Below are 16,143 nucleotides of genomic sequence, written 5' to 3' on the forward strand. Positions count from 1 at the left end.
TCTATTTGTGAAGAACAAGTTAAAAGAATTTATAAAGAATAGAGGATAATTCATTTTAAATCCATATAACCATAGATTGTTTTAACATGGATTTTTTCAAAATATATTCATTAATAAATATAAAACAATAAGAACCTTATTTTAAAAAAGGTAAATCAGGTAAAATATACGAATTCTCCGCATATCTCTAAATACTAATGTAAGTCTGGGGCAATAGTACTGTAGGTCAAGGGGCAAGTTTAAAGTTAAACAAATTGTTATCTTAGACTTGCAATAGTATTTAGAGATATTTGGAGAATTCATTTATTTTATCTGTTTTACCACATTAAAATAAGAATCTAAATGCTCTTTTGTATTTATTACTGAATATATCTTGAGAAAATCTATGTTAAAAAAATTTATTGTTACATGGGTTTAAAATCAATTATCCTCTTTTCTTTTTAAATTCATTCAACTTCTTCTTCACAAATAGATGTTCCTTATGTGAATTTTGTTGTTTCTTTATGTTTATTTTAATCATCGTAATGCTTACTGTTCAATGTATCTATTTTTAGTGAGCTGATTTTCCATACGTTGTCTACAATACTATTGTCAATTCACTAAAATTAGATACATTGACCAATAAACATTTCGATGATTAAAATAAACATTAAGAAACAACAAAATTCACATAAAGAACATCTATTTGTGAAGAAGAAGTTAAAAGAATATAAAAAGAAAAAATGATAGTTCATTTTAAATCCATGTAACCATAGATTTTCTTAACATATATTCATTCATTAATTTTTTTTCACAATATATTCAGTAATAAATGTAAAAGAACATTCAGAACCCTTTTTTCCTTTTTTAAAATGGTAAATGAGGTAAAATATATGAATTCTCCGCATATCTCTAAATACTATTGTAAGTCTGGGTTAACAATTTGGTTCACATTAAACTTGCCCCTTGACCCGATCAAATTTCTCCTAGAAACGTGTCTGAATAGTGGCATTCTTCCTTTGGGATAGTCTGATTGGAGATCATCTGACTTAACAACTGTCGGGAAAATGGTCTGGGTTTAGTGGGGGCCATGGTTGCAAAATCGTCTGGACAATGGTCTGGAGGTGGTCAGAAAATCTTGGGAAGATGGTCTGATCAATGGCACTTTTGGTCTGGGGATAGTCTGATCAGAGGTCATCTGACGCGCACAATCGTCTGGGCCATGGTTGCACAATCGTCTGGACAATGGTCTGGAGGTGGTCAGAAAATCTTGGGAAGATGGTCTGATCAATGGCATTTTTGGTCTGGGGATAGTCTGATCAGAGGTCATCTGACGCGCACAATCGTCTGGGCCATGGTTGCACAATCGTCTGGACAATGGTCTGGAGGTGGTCAGAAAATCTTGGGAAGATGGTCTGATCAATGGTATTTTTCGTCTGGGGATAGTCTGATCAGAGGTCATCTGACGCGCACAATCGTCTGGACAATAGTCTGGGTTTCGTCTGGTCCATGGTTGCACAATCGTCTGGCAATGGTCTGAATTGGGTCTGATCAGAGGTCACTTCCGGATGGGAATGGTATGATCAGAGACCATTTTGAGCGCACATTCAGCGCACACGGTGTTTTGAGCGCACATTAGTCTGATCAGAGGTCATCTTCGTCTGGGATGGTCTGATCAGAGGTTACTTTCGTCTGGCACGGTCTGATCAGAGGTCACTTCCGGATGGCACCTCAACCTGGGTATGTTTTGGTTGTCAGCATGTTTTGGTTGATCCCTCAGAAAAGCGACTGGATCTCTCGATGCAGTTTGAGCACATCACTGGATAGATTGCTTTCAGGTGCAGAAAATTACTTGGATGAATCGAACCCGAATACTTACCAGATTCAATCAGATGAACAAAACTGAACAACAAAACAATGCGTCAATTAAAGCTGTGAAAGAATTGCATTACAAATTGAAAGGTCTCCTAGAGTATTGATAGCATCGATAATGAATAGCCAATTCGTGTCATGTCATGAGTTGAACAAATTCCTGGTAGTTGAGTTGACCATCTCCGTCTTTGTCAACTTGTGCCACTAACACGTCCAGATCCTCGTCGTCTATTTCCTCCCCCAAATTCACCATCACAAACTTCAGCTCAGCAGGTGACACCAGACCTGCACAAAACTATTCAATGCATCAAATTGCTAATATGGGAGCCTAATATTTCACAAGTTTATCGCAAATAATCTGTTGAGGAGTATATTTGGAATTACGTGGGTATTGTAAGAGTTGAATTGTGCCAATAGTTGAACTAAGCCAAACATTTGGGCCATATATTACCCAGCTTGCCGGGTAGCTGTACCGGGTAGCTGTTAGCCGGTAGCTCTGTTAGCACGCATGCATAATTTTGCAGGCTACGCGATAAAGGTGAAGGAACTTTTTTTGGACAAATTTTGGTCGTTATTGGCAAAATTCAGTGGATATTTGAGAATTTTGAGCAAACTTTTCCTGACCCACATTGCTCACTTAACTTCCATAAAAAATTTTATGACCTTGCAATACCTCGGTTCTTAAAATGTTTTGAATCATATAGCCCAAAAGCAGTTTAAACAATTTAACAGATTAGTTTCGAACAAAAACATTTTCAGCAATTCAACAGATTGATTTCAAACTGAGAAAAGTTTTAAGATTTCAACAAAAATTTCAGGTGGGTTCTTACTGCCCAACATTTTCTTCTTGCGAACAGATTTTTTCTAAATGCAGTTTTTAAGTTTTTCATTCTTGCGAGGCGGCAAAAGAAAGGTTCTTTGCATGGACGACTGCATGCACTTTCTTTTTCGCAACTGAAAACTGAACATTTGTGACAGGAGGAGGAAAACTAATCAATTTATCGAGTTGAATAGTATTTGCTTATAACAATTGGGATTATCGTTTCAATTTTGAGCTGAGAAACGTTACATGGTTGCTTTTTTAAAGACCCAAGTCAATATTATAGAATCGTTTTCAAGAGTTTGCAGAAGAGAACTAAGCAGTATTATTATGCGTGAAAACAAATGTTTATTTTGCAACTAGCTTCAAAAAATCATCGCCATAAACCATACAGTTAATCAATAGTTACGTTTTTATTACAGGATTACGAATTTGCGAATTAATGATGGTATATCTGACAGTCCCTGCGTTGTGTTAAAGTGATTTAAGTATACTAGTACTAGTTGGCAATAGTCGACAGATTTTGGGGCTCCACACGTGAGTATATGATAAATTAGAAAAAGGGATTCGAAAAAAACTCAAACTGCTTTCTCCAATGACTTTCTAGAGTACATAAAGTTCTATTTCGATCGGATGTTGTTCGCTTTTGCTGAGCTAGAAATGTACTCAAATTTTTTTCTGGAATTGTTTGCTCGTGTATGAGGTTTCGTAACTGAATAAGTAACACTTTTGTTAACATTGTGTTTTTGTTTAATACAAAAAGTCAGACTGCGCCAAATATTTTTTTCCTGAGGATTGGATCACGAGCATTGAAATTCTACATGGGTGATTCGATTATATGTTATTGTTCTTTTTTAAATAGATTACCAACTATTTCAATGGGCAATTTCTTGAGATGAGAAAATGTTCTTGCTAATCGTGTAGCGTCGTTTTAGCAGTGAAAATGCATTTCCCGCTCTAGTCAGATTCACTTGGGTTATAAACACTTTGGTTGAAAAACGAAAATGGAGATTGGAGTGCTGCAGGTCCGGAGCAATTAAAGGTAAGGGGTTACTATCAGGGAGCAATTTTTCCTTACCCGGTTCGAGGTTTGGCAGTGAATTTTCGTAAGAAATGCGGTGAAAAAAATAATTTTCACCGCGTATTTTTTACATCTTTTTGCGGTGAATGCGGTAAATTGCGGTGAACTATTCATTTTCACCGCGTTCTCAGTATTCTTACAAAAAAGAATCCTCCCCACACTGGTTCGAACCTCTGACCTCTTGCATGCCTTCAACTGCTTAGTCCACTGCGCCCACTGTCACTTACATCTTTGAAATTTCTTGTGAATTTAAATCAAATTGAGTGAATTTTGGAAATCATATGCGGTGAATTTTTGTAAGAAATGCGGTGAATTTTGCGGCGAATTTTTGTAAGAAATGCGGTGAAATGTGGTGAATTATTTTTTTCTCCGCTTTCACCGCATTTCTTACATTAATTTGCCACAAAAGTTGATGCGGTGAATTTTTGTAAGAAATACGGTGAATTTTGCGGTGAATTTATGTAAGAAATGCGGTGAAATTTTTATTTTCACCGCAATCACCTCATTTCCTACAAAAATTCACCGCATTTCGTACAAAAATTTACCCAAAAACCTCGACCCGGGTATGCATTGGCAGATCTTAAATAATTTTTGCTACTCGGAAAACAGCTTGACGTCTTGACGTCATATTGAAATTTACAAAATAGAGTTTTGTATTTTTTCGCATGGACAGGGGATGCGAAACATGATACGCGTTTGCCATGACGTCCCTAACAAAATTTTTTATTGGTTTTTATAGCCAAAATCTGTTATAATCCTCAAATGTTTGTAGGACAACAACTAAAACATAGCAGGACAAGTCCTGACGCATAATTCAAAGAATTTTCTTTGACTAAACGAAAAACTAGACCTAGAACCGACTATGAATGAGTTGAGAAAACCATTTCTAAAAAATCAGATAAAAAATAATAAAAAACAGAAAATCAAAGTAAATATGCCGCATGTGAACAAAAAAACCATTAGCGAGAAATGGAATTTTAGTTCAAACAAAAAACTAGGTCTAGAATGAACTACGAATGGATTGGGAAAACCACTTAGAAAAAAATCTGATCCAAAAAATCGAAAAAACAGTAAGAAATCGAAGTGAAATTGCCGCATGTGAACAAAAACCACTACCGAGAAAGCGAATAATGGTTCAAACACCGTTTTATCACTCTACTTCAAATTTAGGGCAAAAAAATTTCACGCCGCAAAACCACTCGCTTTTTCGCTCCATTTCCTGTTTCGGCGTGACCCAAATCACTAATCAAATTTGACTTCAAAAATCATGAAAATGTGTTAACAGATCTTAAAAATTAACATAGCTGGAAGAATTCCAGAAACGACTCGAAAGAGAAAATTACCCATACTTATGACTAAAAAACTAGATCAACTATTGTGAACCCTGAACCTCCACAAATGCCATAAAAAGTTTAAGGAGAAACGAAACGGCATTCAAAAACCCATTGAACAAAGTAAAGTTACTTTGCAATTAGAGCAATAAGAAGCTCGCAAAACAACGGGCAAGTCATAATAGGCTATGAAACTTGTCTAAGATTTTTTTTTTAAAAAAAGAAAAACTGCAAAAAATAAGAGAAGTTGTTTGAAATTTCTCAATTTCTCTGTCAATTTTCCTAAGGAAAAAATAATTTATACCAAGAAAGCTTCAATTGGTATCTGAATATTCCTTAAGTAACAAGCTTCTATTCAAATCCCACTTATAGCAATAAAACAAAAAAACGCAAAAAAAATCATTAAAATTCGTCTAAAAAACAGCAAAACTGATCAAAAACCTTCAAATTAGCATAAAACTCAAATTAACTATTTGAAATCTTCAATTCATATCAAAACAAGCCTAAAACTAATACAATGTTGTAATCAAACCTCATAACCATCAAAAGTTAGTAAAAAACTGCTTTTAAATTTTTAAAAGCCGCACGTGAACAAGAAAATTCCGCTCGCTTAGAGAAAATTTTTTCACACATCAATTTCTTGCTCTCTCAAAAACAGCGGTATGAACAAAAAACCACTCTCTTGTCGCTCCGCTTTTCACTTTTTCTCAGCACCAAAATCACTCCAATTGTTTTCACGCGTTTCATTTCCCGCTTCAAAAATCACTCCAATAAATTGATTAAAAAAACATAGCCTGAAGAATTCCGGAAAGACTCGAAGCAGAAAATTGTCCCTAATTACGACAAAACACCTAGAACAACTATTTTGAAGCCTAAGCCTCCACAAATGCCATTTAAAAAATAAGGAATAATAGAAAGGGCAATCAAAAACAAATTTAACAAAAAAACTAGAAAAACTTAATGAGTTTTTGTTAATAGTATAAGGAAACATAAAGCCGAATAAATTTGGCTGAATAAGAGCAAAGAAAAACTCGCAAAACAATGGGCAAATCATAATAGTCTAAGAAAATTGTCTAAGATTAAAAAATAAGAAAAACTCCAAAAAAAGTAAGAAAAAAGTTTAAAATTTATCAATTTTTCTGTCATTTTTCCTAAGCAAAAAAATCTTCATACCAACAAAACTTTGATCAATTGGTATCTGAAAATACATAACGTAACAAGCTTCTATTTAAATCCCACATAAGCAGTAAAACAAAAACAACAGGCAAAAAATCCTTAAATTTCCTCTAAAAATCAGCAAAGTTGATCAAAAACCACCAAACTACCGTTAAACTCAAATTAACAACTTGAAACATTCAATTCCTATCAAAACAAGCCTAAAACTAATACAACATCATAATCAAACCTCATAACGATCAAAACTTGCAAAAAAAAACTGCGTTTAAAAGCCGCATGTGAACAAAAGAAACTTCGATCGCTTAGAGAAAATTTTTTCACACATCAAATTCTCGCTCTCCCAAAAACAGCGGTATGAACAAAAACCACTCTCTTTTCGCTCCGCTCTTCGCTTTTGTTCAGCACCAAAATCACTCCAAATTTTTTCTTGCGTTTCATATCCCGCTTCAAAAATCACTCCAATAAAATTGATTAAAAAAAGGACTTCTCCAATACTCCTCTTCGAGTCGTAATAAAAAAGACGTCTCCAATACTCCTCTTCGAGTCTTAATAAAAAGGACGTCTCCAATACTCCTCTTCGAGTCTTAATGAAAAGGACGTCTCCAATACTCCTCTTCGAGTCTTAATAAAAAGGACGTCTCCAATACTCCTCTTCGAGTCTTAATAAAAAGGACGTCTCCAATACTCCTCTTCGAGTCTTAATAAAAAGGACGTCTCCAATACTCCTCTTCGAGTCTTAATAAAAAGGACGTCTCCAATACTCCTCTTCGAGTCTTAATAAAAAGGACGTCTCCAATACTCCTCTTCGAGTCTTAATGAAAAGGACGTCTCCAATACTCCTCTTCGAGTCGTAATAAAAAGGACGTCTCCAATACTCCTCTTCGAGTCTTAATAAAAAGGACGTCTCCAATACTCCTCTTCGAGTCTTAATGAAAAGGACGTCTCCAATACTCCTCTTCGAGTCTTAATAAAAAGGACGTCTCCAATACTCCTCTTCGAGTCTTAATAAAAAGGACGTCTCCAATACTCCTCTTCGAGTCTTAATGAAAAGGACGTCTCCAATACTCCTCTTCGAGTCTTAATAAAAAGGACGTCTCCAATACTCCTCTTCGAGTCTTAATGAAAAGGACGTCTCCAATACTCCTCTTCGAGTCTTAATAAAAAGGACGTCTCCAATACTCCTCTTCGAGTCGTAAAAAGACAGCGTCGTAAAAGAGTCGTAAAAAGACCCAATACAATTCAAGTTCTTTGAATTGTAAAAAACGAGACATTTAACATAAGTGATAGTAAATAGTTAACTCCAATGAACTCTGAGGAACGCATAGTTGAAAAAAGAATGAAAACTAGGGTCAGATAGAGGATTTAGTTGATGTGGCTGCAGTAGTTTATCTCAAATTCTGCAAATTCTGTTTTTAATAGCTCTCTTGATTATCCCCGTGGTCCGAGAACAAACTTGTTCTCGGAGCAGTTCTCGTTGCAGTTATTTTGGTCTTTGTCTTTGTCCCTCATCTAGGTTTTTGAACCTCATTTAATGTTTGTTCATACTTGTAAAAGTTAACATTATTGATTTGTTCAGGTCCTTGACTGAGCCATATTCATATTTCTCATTTTGAGTCTTCGCAAGTCGTGCACACAAGTCGTGCAAATAAATTTTGCATTTTTCTCTCCTTAAATTCTAATTTTGGTCAGGCATTTCAGTAAGCGATTTAGATTAGTTTTTTTTTCGGATTCGCAATGGAAAAACCAATCTCTATATTCAACTCTACTTTTTGCAACGCGAACATGATATCAAAATTCCTCCCGGACTACATAAAGCAGTCAGTAGTGCGTGATTTTTGAAGTCACCCCTCGGAATAGAACCCTTTCGGGAAGAAGTCAAGGATGGAACCTTCCATGCTGTAGGAACGCTGAAAAAGTTACTTGAAGATGACAATACTTTTCAATGATGATATCTCCATCGACTCACTTTCAAATCCTTGTACAGAACGGGTGATATTACCTACCAAACCCATATAAGAAAAAAATCGTCATTTCTACTGCTCAAATAGAACGTTGTTACTAGAACTTCATACTCCTCAAGTAAAAGTTGCCTAGAAAGTTTTTTTAAAGAATGAGGCGCAATGCATCCTGTGGACATAAGCCATCTCGAAAGGGTGTGATCACAAACCACATTTTTTGATCGGGGGAGGGAAAAAATGTGGTTTCCACGAAAATTAAAAATGTTTATGGTAGTTTGGATAGCAAAATAACACGAGACATGTTGAATACTGTGTTTGAAATATTTGCAAACAAAGCAACAAAACTTGACAGAGAAACAACAATAAAAAAGTCAATTCATTTTTTTGTAAGCTCAAAAGGATTGCAGGTAAATTTGATATCTGAGATATAGGGGACTCTCCTTATGGAGCAAATGAGTGCAAATATGTTTTATGAAAAAAGGCAAAAACAATTAATGAGAAAAACTTGATTGTAAAGAAGTTCATCACTAGAAATCGCAAACAATTACAAAATGGGAAAACAGCACCTGATTGGAATATCAAATACTCACCCAACACGCAGTGGAAAATAGAAAAGATGAACTACAGTTTTTTGTCACTCCAACCCGCAATGAAAATACAAGAATTTTTGCTGCTATGAATACTGAAGATCGAGAGCAAGCAAACCTTATGAGAGCTTTTGAAAACTGTACAATTTGCCCAGAAAACTACTCTTAACGTGGCGTGATCAATCTCTTTGCAAAGTTTAAGCAAACCAAAGATTTGCTCAAATATAAAGATCTCGTAAAAAAAGTCAAAAATATTGATAAAAGAGAACCCCTAGAAAAAAAAACGAAAGCCCGAAATACAGATGTTGCGCCAGAAATTTTTGCGACATGGATTCGCAATTTGAAAGCTAAAGAACTCAAGGTCTATTTAAATGATAATATACAAACAATTAGTAAAATACAATAGTCAACCTCGATTAATAGTTGAAAATGAGATCCACTCAATCGTAGTTAAGAGGGGGTTTTAACAATTTTGGGATATGATTTTGATCGACTCGGACTTTCAATCTTGAAGACATCAGTGCATTTGCTAGTTGATTCGAGAAACAAATCTTTTCACTGAAGCCATACTTAAAGACATTCAGCTATTAGTGTCATTTATCTGTAAGATTAAAACATTTGCTGTTCAATCAAATTTTGATAATACCTATACGCCCACGCAATAAAAGGGCGGAATTCCACGAAGAGTCTTTAATAGGTAATTAATTTTTATCTTCAAATTTGTTTCAAAAATGGAGTTATTTTAAAACTTTAATAATGTTTATTCCAATTGTTCATCGCAATTATTTTTGTTGCTGTAATAAGATCAATATGTAAAGTTAGACTTCTACTCGCAATTTCTAAATCATTTGTTCCACAAAAGCGCTTATCAAATGTCTAATATTGACATCATAATCGACTCAGTTTTGCAAAATATAAATGATTTTGAGACAAAAAACGAACTCCTCGGCATTTGATTTGCAGTACACATACAACCAATTAAATATAAAGAAACGGCTTTTCATTGTAAATTCAATATTAATAGTGGGGTTGTAATCAAACCATATAGAATTGAAATTCGTTTCTATCGTCTCATTGATGCCTGAAGAATTTCAAAAAGCATTGGACTGTAAACTAATGGACTTCAGAATACTCATTGTTTTCTTGATGATATAAAGTTTGGAGTCGTAAAATAATTGAGGATAATATGAGATTTGTAAATGTTTGCCTTAGATGCTGACAATTTGAGAATGCACATATTCATTTGTAACACCGAAATAGAGTGGCTTAAGGATCAGATCAATCAAGCAGGCATTTCTTTCTTTGAGTGCAAAGCAGTTGCATTTTTATTTTTCGGCTTTTCACCAATTCCTGGCAAATGAAATTCGGACCTCTAAACATGAGACTCATTTCAAAAATACTAAAAAGCGGATAAAACATGCAACATGAAGCGCAGTCAAAATCTAATTTGAATAAGCTCAACCAAAACGATGCTTCTGGAGCAGGACCTGGAGGAGAATTAAAGGACAGAGCAGTAGAAGGTAGGAAAACAAATGCATTTGCATTGCACTTACTCATCTCAAACGAAGAAGCATATTTGTTAGAGGAATTTGGAGTCTTAGAAGAGCTTAGCCCTGTTGAATATTTTGAATAATTTTTTAAGGGAAAACCATTCGCTGCCATACCTGATCAGCGAGCACATCTTTGCTTTATGAAAAAACACCGTAATAAACAAAAAAATATAACAATAGGTTGACATGTTGAACTGACAGAATTATGCCGTTTGACTTTAATCTTAAAGCGAAAAATTAGTTTTATTTAATTATAATTCACGCCACCCAAATGAAAAAAGAAAAAAGAACAAAAACAATGTAGAATAAATTTCGGTAGCCGTATTTTCCGGCCCTCGTGTCTTCAATATAACTATTTCCTTTAATGCCATTCATAAGACAATTTAATTTAGTATCTGAATAGCACTAATCCAAATTGAAATTAGTCCGTCAAATAACAATTCTATATAATAATTACGGGTTGTTTCTGTCGAAATAATAAAACGGATAATAAAAGAATTTTTTTCTGCATTCAACCACAATGCAAAGCAGTTATCTAATTTAAATAAATTCCGTAAATGCACTGCAAAATCAATTTCAACACTGTGCAGGCAGCTCAGACACAAACAATTGTAAAAGACCCCAATATCTCGTGTAACTTTTCAGTCAACATCTTCTGCATTTGCTCAAATAACCCTTTACGTTATACAGGGTTGAGGCGTGCAAATAATTCAACAGAGATCAAACTCTCTTGTTAGAAGATATTGGAATACAAATTAGCATAATTTTCATTAAAAAAACTTTCCTTCATTCTCACAAAAAATGCTTTGTTTACCGAGATCAGGGAACGCTACTGACATAGTTTTTTGCGGGAAGTTTGGGAAAATGGCATAGCAATGCTACGCACAATACGCGAAGCAGTAATGGAGTTAAAAACAATTGTTTCAAGCTACCAATCGAGACAGTTTGGAATATAACATCCTCATCGAAAAGGGCATGGTGGCCAAACATGCACTTCAAAATCTTCTCTCATTTTCTTCAAAGCCAACGTTGCACTGAAGTTGGTTAAAATCTAGAATCAATTATCCCTAAGTTAAAGTAGCAACCTCATACAAAATGTGTTGCACCAAATAAGAAAACAGAAATTAAATTTTGTGATCAAATTTTAAAGGTTTAGCATGTATTGATACTCCTCATATAATCTTTTATCAGAATTGTTTGAAAAAGCGATTGCTGGCAAAGTAGTATCAGTTTTATACGGTAAAATTACTATACATAGTGTCACACGTGTTTTACACTTAGATCAAAGAAGTTGGCGAACAAGTAACGTCTGTCTCTATTCAAAAAAATAGTAAAAGTATCGCTGCAAGAGCTAATGATCATGAAGCCATTGGATTAGCGGAGGGATTGATACAAACAGTTGAAAGACATCTTTCTCGTTTCAAAATAGCTACTTTAAATCGGGTTAATAATTTTTACCGTCAACGCATGTGTCAGCAACGTAAAGCTAAAGTTTGTCCATATGAAGCAAACCATGATGGTTGGGTTGACCTTGAAACGAACGACGACAAGATTAAGACAAGCATGTTTCAGGCACAGTTAGAATTGCCAGCAAACAACTCAAATGAACAAGAAAATTGGCTGAAAATAAGCGTTCGAAAAAAGTTAGATCAAACTTACGAGTCTTATGCAGCACCAGGATGCACAATTGGACAGAATTATCGGACCACCTTCACGATAAGAGAATCGGGTAAGCAATGAGTTCGTGTTTACAATAGAGATTTGGTGCAGTTTGCAACACCCGCGAAGTGATGGACATTTTTTGGCCTACGCGCAAAGGTGTTTCCACTGCCCTAAAAGAAATCCACGGAGGAGCAATTTTCCAAACAATTGAAAAAGAACAAAAATGGAGAGCGGACAACGAAATGGACCAAAAAAGAATGGAAATCGTTTCAATGGCATCCTCGCTGGTCCCAATGTCCAACGAGCTCTCACATCCGAAAAACATAAGAAGCAACAATTCAATTGAGATTCATCAACGCATCCGAACTAACAACCACCATAAAATTCGCAAACTCTCCACCATAAAATCCGCAAAATCCGCGAGAGTCTGAAGATAGTTCATCATATGTGTAATGTTCAAAACGGGAAGCGAAAAACCTCAAAGTTTTATTGATATAAAAATGAGAAACATTTTCTTAGAAACAACCTGTTAAACGACATCAATTGATGAGCAACAAACGCCAGTAAAGATCATTGATGAGCAAGGAACATCACTAAGCCACCAATTGGAACCCACCCATCAAATGGGGACACAAAATCTCACAACAGTGGAACAGCATCAGAGCATCAGATTGAAGACCCAGAAAAAAGCACCGAGCTGTTGATTGGTTCTCTGTTTCTCCTTCGGATCCTCGAGTACATAACATTATTTGAACTATGGCTGTCTTTGTTATGAATCGTGACGCAAACAAACAGTTCGGGATCGACGGAGAAAAAATAAATCAAGAAATTTGCAGTACAAGGGTAATACCTGCGTTCATACTTGTAAAAGTTAACCTTTATTCATTTTTTAGGTCTCTTACTGAGCCACGTTCTTTTTCTTAATTTCTGTGATCGCAAAAAATCATGCAACTCAGTTTTGCAATTTTTTAAAATCTAAACAGGCCTTTTGCTCAGCAATTAAGATTAACATTTTGAGTTCGATTTTTAACCTCTACTATCTGATCGCGATCACACTATGAGATTTCATCAATCACTACAATTTAATTTTGGAGAGTTGAGTAGATGAAAGATTTCAACTCTATTCCTACTATACTAGTGGGTAGGGGGGTGCGAAGGTTCAAACTTCTGACTCGATGGTCTTACTCCTAGTATACGCTATCTTTCTAAGCCTGATAAGTCTCATGAAATTACTTAAGGATTTAAATATGTAAATTTGACTAATTATTCTAGTTATAAGATTTGTATATGATTTGTAAAAGTTTAACATAGATAATTTACAGCACTAATGGTATAGTTATAAGAGTTGCACTTAGAGTTATTAAATCTAACTTGTAAAAAGAGAAAGGGTCGGAATATTTGTAAGAACGTTATTAACTTATCAGTAACTTATTATTCTCTTTTGAATAAAGTCCTGAATTGAAGATATCTCTAACTATTCGTTAATCGATAGAGTTGAGAAAGAGTTTGGCAATTCCGATTCGAATAACTTTTATTTTGAGATTACTTTTCTCAATTTGGAGATATTACATTCTCAGTTTCTCTGAGTTGTTAATTCTTAATTTCTCAAAGTTGTGATTCTTTCTTTGCTATATATAGTTCTCAGAACGGGATAGTTCCCGTCCTACTGGATGGCAAAATGTCCGTTTGGCTGGACGGACATTTTGTGCAATATGAATGGTTCAGCTAATTACATCATTCTATTTTTAGAATGATGTAATTTGAATACTTAGCTTAGTTAAGTAAGTATTCAACATAAACATTACTTCAGTACATCCCGACCCGGTCCTTAGTGGGGGTAAAATGAAAATCATAGCATCATACACATATAAATTTTTAGAGTTTACAGATAAAAAAAAGACAAGTTATAAATTTTAAGGTTTACAGATTATGTAAAAAAAGTTTTTGTGCCTTCTCCCCGGCTCAGAGATTCGAAAAATTGTCGTTACCTCGAAAGTCTCCATGTCGATAGTCTCTTAGTTCTCTCAGCAGGCTTTCGTTGCGCTGCTGGAGCTGGAAATTCTTGTAACGTTCCTTGAGGAAACTTTGCTCGAGGTTTCGAATGTAGTTGTCTTCTGAGCTGTCGAGGTTTGCGGTTAGGAAATGAAATGGAACAGAGATGATTTGTTTATCGATGCCTAAGTTCTTCGCTCTGTAAGTTTTTGCTTTGGGGTTATAAGAGATCAGTTTGTATAGGTTAGCGTGGTTTTGCAATTTATAGTTCAAGCTCATGTCATATTTCGGGTGCCCCTTGAAGCTTGGGTTGCACACTAGTTGTTCGGTTTTGATTTGGCGGTTGATTTTGTCCTGCACAGTAAGTGTCTTTGGCATGACTGCTGCCACTGGTTGTTGGAGTTGTGATGGTCCTGGTTGTTGAGGCTGTTCTGACAGTTGTTGGGTATCTTGTTGCTCATATGATTGGGGCTCCTCGGTTGTTGTGAGATATTGTGTGACAATGTCAATGGGAAGTTCTGATGGAGGTGCATCGTCTAGTAATTCCTCGAATGCTGGCAGCAGAAAGTCATTGTCGTCCAGTGTTATGTTCTAAAAAAATCTTTATATAAAGGGTTATTTATAGTTGTAATTAATTAGATTTAATTACACTGGAGAGGTTGGGAAATCATCATTGCTAGAGTGATTTTCCCTCTCTTGTCTAATTGATTGTAGCTCACTTTGTATTGGAGGGTATATGTTTATAGTCGGCTCTTTATAAGTTGGGGCTTGTACTAAGTGTTCTGAGTCGTCTCTTTCTTCAGTAGGACGAAATACTGAAGTTACTATAGACTGAAAAAGTATATTGAAAGTAGCTGATAGTATTACTTTCCCAAAACTCACTGAGGCTCCAGTAATTTTGTGTATTTGTAGTGCTCGAATGATGCAAACTACAATGTCGATCATAAATTTCACAAAAAGGAATACAGCGAAAGTAATTCCGCATTGTTCCAAATAATAGTGTATTCGGCCGAAGGCTTTTATATACCGGTTGTGTAAGAATTGTGACGAGATTAGAGAATCTAAATATATTGTTTTTGTAGTGTAGTAGTTGCTATAACCACTAGGCTGGCTTTTATTATGTTGAATCTCAACTAATCCACGAGAAAACTCTTGCGCTGCGTCTTTCATTTCGGAATTTAAAGTTACATCGTTCCAAAATGCAATCATGTCTTCTTCGACATGAAAAGAAACTCCCTGTCTGTTTTTGAATTTCATCGAAACCATTTTGTGTTTCTGATTGCTGGGGGCAAATAATGCTGGCCCGGTGACTTGTGTTATACTTGGAGTTAGCTCGATCCAAGAGTTATCATTTTCAATATCTAGTTGAAAAAGATTCTTTTGTTTGTTGTTACATGGTTGTTGTTTAGCGGTAGTGAAAATTTGTCTGCTAACTGGATCGATAAAGCGAACTTTGTTTTTATATAACACCGGTAATCGATCGTAGCAAGTATCCATTACTTGTAAAGGCGAAAAAAATTTTGGACAGTGATAGAGCCAGGCTGTATTGCCGTTTGTCTCTAAAAACATAGATCTGTTATTAGTTAACAGAAAACCAGCCAGCTTAGGGCTGAGACGCGAATATGCAAGTTGTGTATTTTTAAGTGAACGTTCTAGTTCACAAATTTGTTGTATAGTATTTATTTCAGAGAGTTGTAGCCTTCGGAAATTAGTGTACTGATAGTAGTCAAATTTAGTATTCAAATGTGCCTCGTAATCTATCTCTGTTCGGGAGATATTAAGCGAACTAGTGAATTGTTCGGAAGTCTAGTAATTCTATTTATATTAGGTAGAGGTTCGAGTGCCTCTCCTGTATTCATATTAAATCCGCCTGTAAATTCAACATATATTGTGTCGTATGGTGACGGATAAACTATATTATTGCTATTGCATAGCGATTGAGGCTTATTGTACACTTGAAATAGAAAGCTTTGTTCTTTCTCTGATTCTTCAGAGATATAGTAATTATCTCCTATTTTTATCATTTTGCCTTCAAATTGTTCTTTTAAAGCGAACAAACAATTATCTTGTTTCTCCCAGCTATAAGCATGGGGGTCGGTTGACGTGCTTTGACAACCGCCTTCTGATAATGTGCA

General features: G+C 35.3%; 1 protein-coding gene across 1 annotated transcript in view; it reads right to left on the reverse strand.

The window, feature by feature from the left end:
* Positions 1–1,887: 1,887 nt before the first annotated feature.
* Positions 1,888–16,143, reverse strand: part of LOC142340120 (calmodulin-like) — a 30,989-nt gene continuing 16,733 nt past the window's right edge. Inside the window, exon 4 of the mRNA XM_075390569.1 lies at positions 1,888–2,136. Within this exon, the coding sequence (XP_075246684.1) occupies positions 1,988–2,136 (149 nt within the window). The 3' untranslated portion in view covers positions 1,888–1,987. The remainder of the gene's footprint in view (positions 2,137–16,143) is intronic.

Source organism: Convolutriloba macropyga, chromosome 5 (assembly GCF_964194025.1).
Source record: "Convolutriloba macropyga chromosome 5, txConMacr16.3, whole genome shotgun sequence".
Taxonomy (NCBI): Eukaryota; Metazoa; Xenacoelomorpha; order Acoela; family Convolutidae; genus Convolutriloba; species Convolutriloba macropyga.